We start from the raw sequence: 13,996 nt of genomic DNA on the forward strand, positions 1-13,996 counted from the left end.
GATTGCTACCTCTATACAGATGTGCAAGTTGTGCACAAACTTGAAAGTGCTAATGGTGTGAACTTTACCATTAAATTGATAGTGTCAAGGATGGACTGGCATCACAGCTGGGATGGAGATAAGATCCTTATCAAGCCAAGAGGCCAGTATAGTGGTTGGAATAAGGGAGACAGTCTTCCAAGATGGTATGCTCCCCCAGTCTGTTAGGTGGCAGGGCTCCTGGGTCGGTGCACCCATACACACACCTGAAGGGAATACTGGGAACTGTAGCCCCAGTTAGACAGCCCCGCTGGGTTCAGTGGGTTCCACCAGGAACATCTGCAGGGGTTGGCTGTCCCTACTTAAAGGGGTTTCTGCCTAACCACGAAGTGCTTTTCCATATTCTGGTAGTAGAAGTACTCCTGGGTTTTTCATGAAAGGGGCCTACTCGTCTCACTCAGGGAATTGGCATTGGGTGAGGAGGAGGAGAAAGGCAACAAAGCTTACCTAGGAGGAGTGGAGGGAAAATTGAGAGAAAAGGAATTGTGTTCATGCCTGGAGGAAGAAGCCTGTGCAAAATATTCTGTATAACAAACAATAATTTGAACCTGGGTCTGTTGTTGTCTGATTGTATCTGGGGTTTGGGATCTGAGATGCAATTAGTGGCCACAATTGTTTTTACTGGACTGTTTAACCTTTGTCATATAGTGTTTTGTTGTTGTTTTATATTGACCATAAACTGTGGCATATGAAACTCTCAATGCTCAGTATTTGTGACAATATCTTACCGTACCTCTTTCCAAGCCTGCTGAATCCTGAGAAGGGTCAATAAGATATCTAATCTAATCTAAAAATATCTTGGCATGATTGACTAATAAATACTCCGTATATGAACCCCATGCTGTTGTTTATTGAGCTGAAACAAAGTTGTGGCTGCTGGGTAGTTAATCATGTTAAACAAATTAGCTTTAAAATTTGCCTCAAACATCATAATGCAGGAAATTCAGGAAAAAAAACCATGAATAGTGTGGCAGGTTACGCTGGAATAAATCGTAAAGATGGACAGGATGGAGAGGAGAGCTCGCGATGATGGCAGTCACCATGAAAAGATTCAGGTGATTCGCGGGAAATTCCAGAGGGCGCCTGAGGGAGTAAAGTTTTGAAAAATCGGAAAAACCCTTCAAAGGGCCATATTGTCTGTCCTAATACTACTAGATGAAAAAGTTGTGATACTTTATAAAAATCTTTAGGATAATTTATTACTGTAAACATTTTAAAATGTCTGTTTTAGGGTTGGGCGGCTGCCTCGCAGTTGGGAGACCTGGGGACCTGGGTTCGGGTCCTCCCTGCGTGGAGTTTGCATGTTCTCCCCGTGTCTGTGTGGGTTTCCTCCCACAGTCCAAAGACATGCAGGTTAGGTGGATTGGCAATTCTAAATTGGCCCTAGTGTGTGCTTGGTGTGTGGGTGTGTTTGTGTGTGTCCTGCGGTGGGTTGGCACCCTGTCTGGGAGTGGTTCCTGCCTTGTGCCCTGTGTTGGCTGGGATTGGTTCCAGCAGACCCCCGTGACCCTGTGTTCGGATTCAGCGGGTTGGAAAATGGAAGGATGGATGTTTTAGGGTTAAATGTAAACAGTACTTTATTACCACACTGACATCTATAGGAACAAAACCAAATTACAGGAATAGTCTTTAAAAAGACAAAGCGCGCCTCCAACGTCATGTCTTCAGTAGCTCGCCGTGATCGTATAGTGGTCAGTACTCTGCGTTGTGGCCGCAGCAACCCCGGTTCGAATCCGGGTCACGGCAAAACAAAATGGAGATATTTTTATGCGTTGTTTTATTGTGTCTAATATAACACATTGGCGACAAATACTCCGTGGTCGCATTTTGTATCAAGTTTCATTTTGTTTTGTTAAAGAGTACACCTCGCGTGTCGTGTGGATTGTGACTTGGCATATGTTGCCACTGAATCGAAAATACGATGCACGTCTGCAGTATAATGTAAACGACAACAGATCTTAAAAGGATTGGGCTTTGTGTGTCATAAAAAGGTTTTCCTCATTATAGAAATGTTAACGACCTAAACTGCATGAATGCAGTAATTGGTGACCAGAGGTGCGACATAGAATGCGTACAAAGCCGCAAGGAGACGATGTAGTACGGGAGCGTGCAGCTCAGGCTGCGTCGTTTTCAGTGTAGACGCTTATATTAGCAGTTGGAAAGGCACTACATACTGTTAGTGTGATGGTAGGCGATGTCAGCCTTTATTAGACAATAGACAAAGCTGGGGAATGTGCTGTCATCCACGGTTTCTCATTATATACATTAACAAAGGCGTGGTTTGCTGTCCTCGCTGCTATTACACTTTTTATTGAAATAACGAATTTGTCTACATTTGCTGGGATGCTTACAGTACTGGATTACATATACACCAGAGGGACTGAATGTAGGAATCAGTTCTTCACCACTACGTAGTTTTCCCCCCTTCTTGGGAAGTTGGTCGCGACCAGCCGCTCCGACCTGCAGTAAAGATGGCGCAGGCACTGTCGGAGGAGGAGTTTCATCGTTTGCAGGTAAGTCAGACCACTTAGATGAAACAAGGCGCGAAAGGTAGGGCTGTGTGTTCCGAAACATGCGGCGAGGTGTTGTTTAAGGTGTTGGAGAGTAAGGCAAACGTACCGGCTTAAATTCAGGCGCGGTTGTGTGCAGGCCGCGGTTGCATCCACGGAGCTCGAGTAGTTGTGCTGCGGAGGAAGAATTTCCTTTTTTTTGCGTTGAGATATGTCAGAAAGGCTGCGTAGTTCCCTTGTTTATATGACGATTGTTAGTGTTCACAGCCTGCCCGATTAATCAGGCTTGATTTAGTCGTGTGTCATGTCACTGAGTAGATGACTAAGACCAGGTAAACACTTTACAGGTGATGCTCGTAATCCGACTGTACTGTACATTAATAATTGTTTGGCAGTGTTTTCTCTAAGTTCAATAAACCTCATCTTCCAGTTTTTTTTTCTGTTCCGTTATTGCAACAGAGTAGCCAAGCTTATTTAAACTTTTTAATAGTCTGAAAGAGGTGAGACTTTCACCGGTTTGGGCTGTGTGAACGAAGTGTTTTTTTGTCATAGCCAACAACGACAATGCAAAACAATAGCTCTGATATCAGTACAGATCTTTTTTTCCTGCAGCATTTTACGAAGACATTGCCTACACATGTAAAGGAAGCTGACACATCACGGGGAAAATCTCAGCCTGATACTGTTATGAAATCACATTACATACTTGACAGTAAACTGCCCTCTCATGCGTCATTTTATGAAGCAGTTCCTGAAAACCTACTGTTTGAATTTGGGCTTCTTTGCCTTTATTTATTGCTTTCAGCAGTTTAAAACTGTTTGTGCGCAGGCTACGATAACTTTACATCCTTGTAATAGTTTGAAGCCATGGAATTATGCCATGGGAGTAGTTCCTTTTTGTTATTCCTGTAGATCTTATTGGCTGTTGATTTTAAGGCTTGCAGTATTTGTGGCTGTTCATATGATACTATAAATATATAATAATAAATATTATGTACTTGTGTACTATTTAATATTAGTTTCTGGAAGCCCTCAACAGTTGTTCTCTTTATTTCAATCTGATGTTTACATTGCAGTTATATAAAGGAGGCATACATTTCCTATTTGTGCTAACTTACCCTTACTTCCAATGGTCTGTGGTATCCTTAGGGGTGAAACATTTGCCACAGCTTTATTCCATTCCATGTTGTTATTGGCCAGTTCTCTATGGAAGATTTTTTGTGCCAATGTTACATGCAATTCAGCATGTTCACTGCATTGCAATACTGTAGGAAAGGGGGGGAAAATTGCCTACCCAGGGATGGTCATAATAATGTAGGAAGGAGGAGAGATTTTAACTTGATAAATGGATTATTGGTCTTTCCTTTGGCAAAGCTGGTAATTGATCAGTTTTGTTTTCATTTTGCATGTTAAATGGACAAAAAAAAATTGTGTGCTGTAGTGAAAAGCAGTCAATCATTTGGTTGATACATTTATATTTATAACATGACTGTGCCAAAATTAAATGCACCATATGCATATGTATTGCATTGCTATAATGTTAACATGTTGGATTGCATTTATTTTTGACACAAATAATCTTGCATATTTCTCCTTTTTCCCTTAGCCTCCTTCATAGTGCACTTTTACTCCTTGTGCCCAACTCGCCCTAGTCGGTTTCTTTTTCCTCACCACACAATGCTTACATGACAAATCCTTTTACTCTTCCCTGCACTGGTTTCCCTCTCGGTCAGTAAAATTTATTTAATCATTCACATCTCAGTCAATTTTAATTGGACTTCATGTGTCATTTACTACACTTTTCAATAATTGCTTTGGATTAAAACCTGTGTCATTTGTCAAAAGTCCTTGTTTTAACAACGGTGTAGGGTCTTGAATCTTTACAGATAAAAACTGCTCTGGATTGTTATTTTCTGTGCATGAGACAAAGTAAATGGATGCTTGGAGCAACCTGCCGTCTCCAGTGAGGATTGTTTAGGCTCAATTGTTGGGATGTCGACTGAGATTATGTTTATGGATGATGTCGGAATAAATGATTTATCAAATTTGTTGTGTTACAACAATACTTAACTTCTGAGCTGCACAGCTTATACATGGCTTTGCTTTTTGTCCAGTTGTTCTTTACTGACACACTGTTTGAATCTGCAGGAAATTCACACATCTGATTTATATCATTTGACAAAACTTCCAGTCATGTCTTTTTTTCCCCCTCCACCTCTTCACCCAGTCATCCTATATTTTTTTTAAATTTTTTTTTTGCCTTGCATTCCCAAACTACCTTAGACTGTTTCTTTTCAGCACAACACCTGTCCCCACAGTATCAAGCTATGTATATTAACACTAATAAGTCGCATTTATAGAGCGCCTTTCACAAACCCAAGGTCGCTTTACATACAGAGGTAAAAAAAAAAGATAAAATACACAGAAGACAAAAGTTCAAAGAGGAAAGTTTTTGGTTGAGATTTAAAGGTTAAAGGAAAAAAATGAGCAATCTTGGAGAGACTGAGGAGGAGAGTTCCAGAGTTGAGAGGCCGTAACCCTGAAGGACCTGCCTCCAGGGTGGAGAATCTAGTATGTGGGACAGTAAGAAGTTTACTGCTCAAGGATCTGAGAGAGCGACAAGGAGTGTAAAGAGATAGGAGCTGAGTCAGGTGGTGTTGGGCAAGGTTATGTAGGGCTTGAGAAGCAGAATCTTGAATATAATCCTTGATGGAACTGGTAACCAGTGAAGCTGGGAGAGAACAGGGGAGATGCGAGTAAAACACTGTGTGTGTGTGTGTGTGTGAGAGGACTCTGGCTGCGGAGTTCTGAATGTACTGTAGCTTCCGTATAGATTTTGCAGGGAGGCAGATGAAGAGGGAATTACAGTAATCAATTCAAGACATTATGAAACCATGAACCAGAGTTTGAGCATCATTAAGGGACAGAAATGGATGGAGGTGGGCAATGTTACTGAGATGATAGTTAAGTGATGAATCAAACAAAACACCAAGATTTCTGGCAGTGGGAGCAGTTTTGACAAGTGTATCATCAACAGAAACAGAGAAGTTGGATGCTTTAGAAAGTTGGGAGTTTCGGCCTACCAGTAACACTTCAGTTTTATTGGCATTAAGTTTGAGAAAGTTATTTTCCATCCATAGCTTAAGATCAGTGATGCAGTCATTGCGTGTGCTGGGAGGTGAATCTGTAGGGGAGTGTGTACTAAGATATAACTGTATATTGTCTGCATAACAGTGCAAGTTAAGACCATGTCTACAAATAAACTGCCCCTAAGGAGAATATTAAGTGAACCGCAATCTGCAGACCGGAGAAAATCATTAACTTCACGGAGAAGAGCTGTCTCAGTGCTGTGCTGTGTGTGAAAGCCAGACTGAAAAGGCTCATAGAGTGTATTGTGTAGAAGAAAAGCATGGAGTTGTGTAGCAACCATGCATTCCATCACCTTAGACAAAAAAGGGAGATTAGAGATAGGCCTGTAACTGGAGAGAGAAGAAGGATGCAGGTCAGGTTTTTTTTAAGGATTGGGGTAACTGCAGCAGTTTTGAGGGCAGTAGGGACAGAACCTGAAATGAAACATGCATTTATCAATAAGGCAACAGGAATACTAATCATGGATGAGGATGTGTTAAGCAGAGAAGTTATTGTTAAGAGATGATATTGTTAAAGATAGCTAAAAAAATTTTCTCCAATACTGTCTTGCTGATGAAATACAAAGTTGAAATTTATTACATGTAGACATGTCACAAGGATTGATACTTTTGTACCAAGTCGATATTAAAATTTTGAAAATGTAATGGTATTAGATTTTTTTTTCAGTATCTGTAGTACAGAATGAACGTCAGTACTGCCATCTTGTGTAAATGAAAGTAGATGAATTACTTCGGAAAGTATAATCATATGTAAGAAAAATGTGAGTAAAAACTACATACGAAAATGGCTCACATAGATGATGGTACAGCAACACATTAACTTGTGGAAAAAAACTGTTAAAGTCGTGTGGAATTTCTCTGTTTGAGACAGGAGCATTTCAGCACTCAGTTATGAGAATTGTGCTTGTTATTAACGAAAAAGAATAAAAACAACAACACACATTCACAAACACTTATTGGCATTTTTATCTTGTACTGGAATTAACTGAGAAATAAATTTGTGCATACTCTGAGAGTGCAATAATATGACTGAACAGATGCGAGTTGTAATCTTTTAACTTGTACTGTCATGACTTTGTAAGAGGAGCTGAAAAAGTGGTGAGATTATAATCACCTTTTAATGTAGTGTCCTACACAGTCCCAATAAAGGATTAGAGGCTTTGCATTCATTCTTTGATTGTCATGAGCATGTCTACAGATTTCTGTCCAAGCATCCATTCATTTCTTTAAATTTGTGTGTATAGTTTAGGGTTGTGGGGGAAACCGTGCATGCACCAACAATTATGCATTAATCATTGTGGGATGTGGGAGGAAAACACACACTGACAATGCTGACAGTTGGAGCAAGTAAATAATTGGACAAAGTTTCAAACAAACTGTCTATTTGGGTTGGATATTATTTGTATCCAATGTTGTATATGCCCTGTAGTTCTTTGTGTTTCTCTGAAATGCTTTGAACATGGGAAAGGTGCTATATAAATGACCTCTTAATTTATTATTGTGTACACTAGGGGGCTCTGCTCCCTGCTTGCTTTGCTTGCCAACCCCTGAGGGGCAGGTGCTGGGTGCCAACTATCTGGAGGCTCAGCTGCTCGAAGGGTGTTGGGGTGCCTCTCTGTTAGAGAAAGCGATTGTATTTAAAGAGGTAGTATATAGAAGAGTATGCAGAGCGCTGGAGGAAGGTGGTTTGGTCCTTCGTTATTACAGATAGAAAATCAGTTACTTGAGTATTTCACTGTAAGTGTCTATTTTAAATAGCAATGAAAAATAAAACATAATAAAAAGTAAAAAAGCAGAAATAAAAAAGTAAAACAATAAAAAGTAAATAAAAAATTAAATTACATTAATACCTTGTCAAAACAATATTATGAATTACTTTATCCTCTAACTTGCATTCTATAAATGTTGCTTTTTTGCATTTCTGTTCACATATTGTTCAGGATATTTTTCTTGATTACTGAATGATTCTCTTTGTTCTTGATTTTTTTTTATTATATGCAGCTCTTTTTTGTTCATTTTCTTTCTTTTTTTTTTTGACATTATTTATCAACTCTTGTTGCTGTTTTTCTATCGCAATCTAAAATTCAACTTTCCTAAATAGGTAATTTGATTTTCTGCTTTGCCCTTATAACGGACTATGTTGAAGGACTGAGCACTGAGAGCAGCACTTAGAGTGTTGCGGGGTGGTACGGGGAGAGGATGTACACAGTAGGAGTTATGATTGGGTGAGAGGTGTGGAGGGCAGTGGTCAAGGCTGAATGATGCAGACACAACAGAAAACATTTTTAATATAATAGAGATATAAGCAATAAATTAAGCAAATTCCATTTGCATCCGGCGCCGCCGTGAGTGGCAGCCTTTTCAGCAGCTCCGTGTATGACTATATGTATGTGTACTTTTCTACTTTTATTTTTCTATTTTTATTTAATTTAATATTATTTATTGTATCAGTATGCTGCTGCTGAAGAATGTGAATTTCCCATTGGGATTAATAAAGTATCTATCTATCTATCTATCTATCTATCTATCTATCTATCTATCTATCTATCTATCTATCTATCTATCTATCTATCTATCTATCTATCTATCTATCTATCTATCTATCTATCTATCTATCTATCTATCTATCTATCTATCTATCTATCTATCTATCTATCTATCTATCTATCTATCTATCTATCTATCTATTTGTTAATACAAAATCAAATTCATTTACCTTTTCAATGTTTTGAAATGCAACACACACATCGTTATTGAAGTTTTTTGCTATTGCTGCCACACTTACTGCAGAATTTGGTTCATTGTGTCAAAACTCTACACATATAAGACACAACACTCAGAGATAAACATCTCAGTTCTATTTCAAAATGAAACTCTGCTATCCAAGCCGAACAATCCTTTTTCAAAATGGCATTTTTACAACAAACTGATACACACATACACCATTTGAATTACTCTATCAACAACACACTGATGAACATTAGACCAAACACTGCTATTTTTAGCACACAGGACTATAGTGTGTACATTTTCACACAAGGTAGGGGGTGGGTGATGGCTTGGGTCAGGTACATTTAGTGCAAACTACAAGCTACAGCTAGGCAGATGACCCCACAGACAACACTTCCCACCGAATGGTGTGCCTAGGTCACAATACTGCTTTATCTGAATGTATCTATGCAGTGGAAGAAGGGCACAATCTCCTGCAATTACTCTATTTCAGTTAAGTACAGTGACACTTACTTGCACATTCGTATAGAAAAGATCCTTGACTCTTAACACTGTTCCTCTTAAATGGAACCCTGTCCTGCTGCTTCTTTGTAAGCTGATGTTGACGAAAGATGTGGCAGAGTGTCAGTATACTGACATGGTTAATATTATGGAATGTTGTGTGATTCTGTAATGATTTGCTCTTGTAATTGATGTAGTCAGATGGTGTTATTTGCCGTCACTAGAGTGACAATGGCTAGTTCCTGTTCATTCTTGAACAGGTGTAGCCTTCCACCCCCAGGAGGTCATCCAGCTGTTCTGTAGATATTGCAAGGAACTGTCATTGGTTCTTTTTTACATATACTGTACACAATAACCTAATTGTATAGCATGTACTTCAGAGCACTATACCTATTTTTTATTCACTGGGGAGTATAAACCTATTGTGTGACTTCATTGTATTGTACTGCGGTGCAGATGGTTGGGCAACAATTATATAACAATGGACCCTTGACTTACGAACTCAATTAATTCGCGAGGGCTGGTTGTAAGTCAAGACTGTTTTTCCCATAAGAAATAATGGAAATGCCCTTAATGTGTTCCGAACCTCTCACAGCAACAGTTAACTTTTTTTAATAAAAAAGGGTTGTATAATGTACATAATTTACCAAGAACACCAACAATTTTTCTAATGTGGTAATCAAAAAGTTTTAAAAAGTGCTTAGCCTACCATAAACAACAATTTCATACTGTACTCACCATTTAAGTTGACATCTTTGGCTTGCAGGAAGGGAGGAGGAGGAGGAGAATGAAATGGAAGGTGGTTATTGTTTGGAAGGAGCTATACAATTCTTTTCTTTGTAAAATTGTCGAGATGGTGGATTTCGACATGCTGTACATATTAGCGAGATCGGTCACACGAACGCCACTCTCATATTTCCACACAATTTCCTTCTTCATTTTGATTGTGATCGCTTTCTTTACCTTTGTTACCTTCACTTCCTTCCTTAGCAATTATTGAAATAAATTATATAAATCACTGCACTGACTGAAATTACGTCCACAAACATATGTATCTGGGCTCCGACTGACGCTTACAAATGCTCTCGGCTGTTTGTTTACAATTGCACAAGCGAATACACGTGACCACATTCGGATCGTAACGCAAGACACGTTGGTCGTAATTCAAAACAAAAATTTTGGTCATAAACCAAGTTGTTCGCATGTCAGGCCGGTCGTATATCAAGGGTCGACTGTACTGTAGGTATGGTCTAGTGTAGAAAGTTGAAGACATGCCTGTTCCCCAACTGCTTATGGAATTATGGATGCTATGTGTAGCGATTCAAGTTGGACTGGACTGTGCCCATTCTCCGTCATTGTCAGGTCATGATTTATGACATGGTCCACCATACTACCCCTAATGTATATAACGAAATATGCAGATTTATGAAATAAATGAAGTGTAGAAAATAATTTTGCAAGCTCTAGTTATGTTATCACACTGTAAGTAACATGCAGTTAACTGTCAAATTACCTCAAAGTCATTAAAAATATTTGTAAGTTGCAGTGCCTTGTTATGTTTTGGGTGAGTATTTTTGGGTATACTGCACTGTGGCATTTGAAGCTGTGATGTGATCTTGGACCTGTCCTAAGCTGACAGTCTATACTGATAATGTAATATGCAGTACATTTCTTGCATTCTAAAATGAATTTTTTTTTTTTATTGTAAAGTGTATTATATGGCTGCTTTCGTATGTTTTGGCAAATGAGAAAAAAAATTATGTTGCCTTTGTGATTGGCATAAAAAAAGTAAAATGTAGTACTACTGTATTGCTTATTGCTTTGTGACCCATACTATGAAGGTATTAACTTGAACATATTATCACTTCACTAAAACTGACAGCTTTGTAGAATGGGTTTCAAATTATGCATTTATAAAAGGCTCTAAATTATTGTATCTCAAGTTAAACACCTTATAATGAGCTCCTTTCTCTAGAAAGTTTTATATTTAAAAATGAGAACATAAGGTCTGTAAGAGAGGGAGCGTGTACTTTTTTTTTTTTCTCTTCTGACCTCACGCCTACAGAATTAACCTTTGCAGGCTTCACATACATTTGAAATTAAAAGTGTATGGAAAGAACTCCAGAGCTATATCTGGGATTGAGTATGCTCTTATGGGTGATGTGTAGCAGACATCTTTTGTTATGACAAACCCAGAGAATATTTTTGTCATGAAGAGAAAAACTGAATAAAAATTGAAATAGTTTTTATAGACATTAGTTGACTATGTTTAAATTCACTTGTAAGTTGATTTTAAAAAGTGGCTATTGGTATTCTTTCCTATTAGCTGTAACACTGTTTGGCTATAAAATTGTGCATAAGGATCATTAACAGTTATTTGTAAGTGACTAAGGAACATGTTAAATGCTTCTTTCGGTTAACTGACAAAGTACCCTCATCAACAGACTCAAGTAGTTATATTCTAATTATACTGAAACTCCTTTGTTTTGCATCCATTGAGTAGCATTTATTTTTTGTTAATTATTGTCTATTTTGTGAATTTATAGGCTCAACTCCTGGAGCTAAGGTCCCAGAATTACCAGCTCTCTGATGATCTACGCAAAAACTCTGCAGGTATGAATTATTGTTTCTGTTTGCATTACCGTATATACTCGAATATGAGCTGAGTTTTTCAGCACTCAAAATGTGCTGAAAAACGTCACCCTCGGCTTATATTAGAGAGAGAGAGAGAGAGAGACACACACACACATGAGAGAGATACCATATTGTTTTTGTTGACCCTCTTCTCCACTTACAGAGCTAGTTTACTGTTTTTCTTTGAAATAAATACTCAAAAACATTTAACCTACTGATGCCTCAATTAATGTACGGTAATTTTATTGGTATTTATTTTGATTATTGAAACTTACCAGTAGCTGCTGCATTTCCCACCCTAGGGTTATACTAGAGTCTAAGTTTTTCCAGTTTTTGTAGGTAAAATTAGGTACCTCGTCTTATATTCAGGTCGGCTTATAGTCAAGTATATACGGTAAGTTGTTATTATGCAATGCATTGTGGCAAATTTAGCTAATGCAGGGGCATTAGTTATAAAAAGTGTTTTTGCTGATTTTAATATTGAACAATGGCCATGAAGAGTACTTCAGCACAGTGCATATCATATCTGCGTTAGCTGCAGTTTCCAATTTCACAGGTGTGTATGGAGGTTGTATATTATGGACATGGATGATCTGAGTCTTGAGTCCATTGCAACTAAAACTGGTGTTTTTCTATCTTGACCAGAATAACATTTAAATGAGCAATTAAATTAACTTTTTTTTTTTTTTTTTTAAAGACTTAATTCTTGTTATTCAAGGTTGGCAATTGTGTAGGAGAGCAATTGAAAGAAGTAATGGTATTGTCTGCTATTCAAGTAGGAGAGTTGCTTGACGTTTTAAATGGCAGGAAGTGCATTAGGGAAAAGTAGTGCAGAAGGTAGGCTTGATTCACATGCATGCAGAGGTCTGTAATCGAGTCACTTTAGACCTGGCCACCTTTGAGAATATGTGCTTTTTAGTTTTTAATAGTCTCTGATTTTAATGTCCCCCTTTCAGTTGGTAACGATTGGCAGTTGAAGGGTAATTTATATTTCACTTGTATGTAATTAATAATACAATTGTTTTGACCCAAAATACGATATTCATTATCTCTCAGTATGTTCTCAAAACATATTAAAGATTGAAGATCAGTACCATGTAGAAATGCAAATACTTGTTTTCAATGTAAAGTCCAAAACATAATGTATTTTCCCACAAAAATACAATATGTTAGCAAAGGATTTTTTTTCTTTTTTGAAATAACTATTTCATGAGTAGTCGTGCCTTAAAGCAGTGGTCCCCAACCTTTTATTAGATGCAAATTTTTCCATGGACCGGTTTGGGGGGGGAGGGGGGGGTTTAGTTTTATACACAATTTACATAACATTTCTATTATTATTATTAAAGTTATTAAGCAGTTCGCATACGTTTGCAATCTGAGATTTTTCTTCTTTTTTTGCATATAACAAAGACATATGCTTTACATTTGCCAATCCAACAGATTGCACATCACAAACATTAACACTGCAATCTTTTTTTCGTGTCTGCCGTTTCTATAGGAGGGTGACAATGAGTTAAATTCCAATGGATGTTTTTCAAATGTTGACAAGCAATAAGCAAAAGGAATCAATGAAAACCACAGACAACAAAAACAGCAAAAAAAAAAAAAACAAAAAACAGCACGAGGAAAGTTCGAAGAAAGATTTTTTTACAATGTTTCTGTTTGGGGATCGTTGTGCAAACGTGCACAACTGAGCTGCGACCACAGATCTAACTGCACTGTGGATGATTCGTTCAAGCATTTCAAGGTCACTTCGTTGTAATGAAAGCATCTGTTGAATGTACTTCGTAGTAACGTGATTTCTACAGACTCATGTCATATGGGGAAACTGTCGGGACCATAAAAATACTTTGTTGTAATAGTCTCTCATCTCGGTCTCTCTCCTCTCTCTGCACCGCTGCAAAGCCCCGCCCGCCAAGCGTTCTGAAAAGTCTGAGTGAGTCGCCGTTGCCGGCAGTTCTCTCGTGGCCCAGCTGTCAGACGGCTGCAGACCGGTAGTGGGCCGCGGACCGGGGGTTGGGGACCCCTGCCTTAAAGAATCAACTCAAATAACTTTTTTTTTCAGTCATGTTTTGTATCTCTTCTGCTTATCTGAGTTTCCATTGTATGTATTGAATCAGTCAGTAAACTAAGCTCTTGATTCATTACCGTGTTAATCTCTGATCATAGTGCATGAGAATACATCATTATAGTTTGAAGGCAAAGAACATTTAACACTGTTTTATGATTACCATTTTTTGTAATTGTTCCAAATTATATATTTTTATATCTGTGCTTTTTTTTTTGGGTCTGTAACAGTTTACAATGCATGTGGGCATCTATAATAATAATAATAATAATACATTTTATTTACATAGCGCCTTTCCCATGCTCAAGGCACTTACAGAATATAATAAAGAACGGCAGAATATACAGTATATAGCATTGTACAAA

At 38.0% G+C, this 13,996-nt stretch overlaps 1 protein-coding gene and 1 non-coding gene across 3 annotated transcripts in view; both read left to right on the forward strand.

Moving 5' to 3' along the window:
- The first annotated feature begins 1,713 nt into the window (after positions 1-1,713).
- trnah-gug (transfer RNA histidin (anticodon GUG)) lies at positions 1,714-1,785 on the forward strand. Its single transcript has one exon. It is a non-coding gene; the product is annotated as a tRNA-His (tRNA).
- A 501-nt stretch (positions 1,786-2,286) lies between these two features.
- The window catches only part of gripap1 (GRIP1 associated protein 1), a 224,024-nt gene continuing 212,314 nt past the window's right edge, over positions 2,287-13,996 (forward strand). For both annotated transcript variants that reach the window (XM_028813383.2, XM_028813384.2), the window contains exons 1-2: positions 2,287-2,552; positions 11,476-11,542. In XM_028813383.2, coding sequence (XP_028669216.1) covers positions 2,511-2,552; positions 11,476-11,542 — 109 coding nt within the window. In that variant the 5' untranslated portion in view covers positions 2,287-2,510. The remainder of the gene's footprint in view (positions 2,553-11,475; positions 11,543-13,996) is intronic.

The sequence above is a fragment of the Erpetoichthys calabaricus genome, chromosome 11, assembly GCF_900747795.2.
Source record: "Erpetoichthys calabaricus chromosome 11, fErpCal1.3, whole genome shotgun sequence".
Taxonomy (NCBI): domain Eukaryota; kingdom Metazoa; phylum Chordata; class Cladistia; order Polypteriformes; family Polypteridae; genus Erpetoichthys; species Erpetoichthys calabaricus.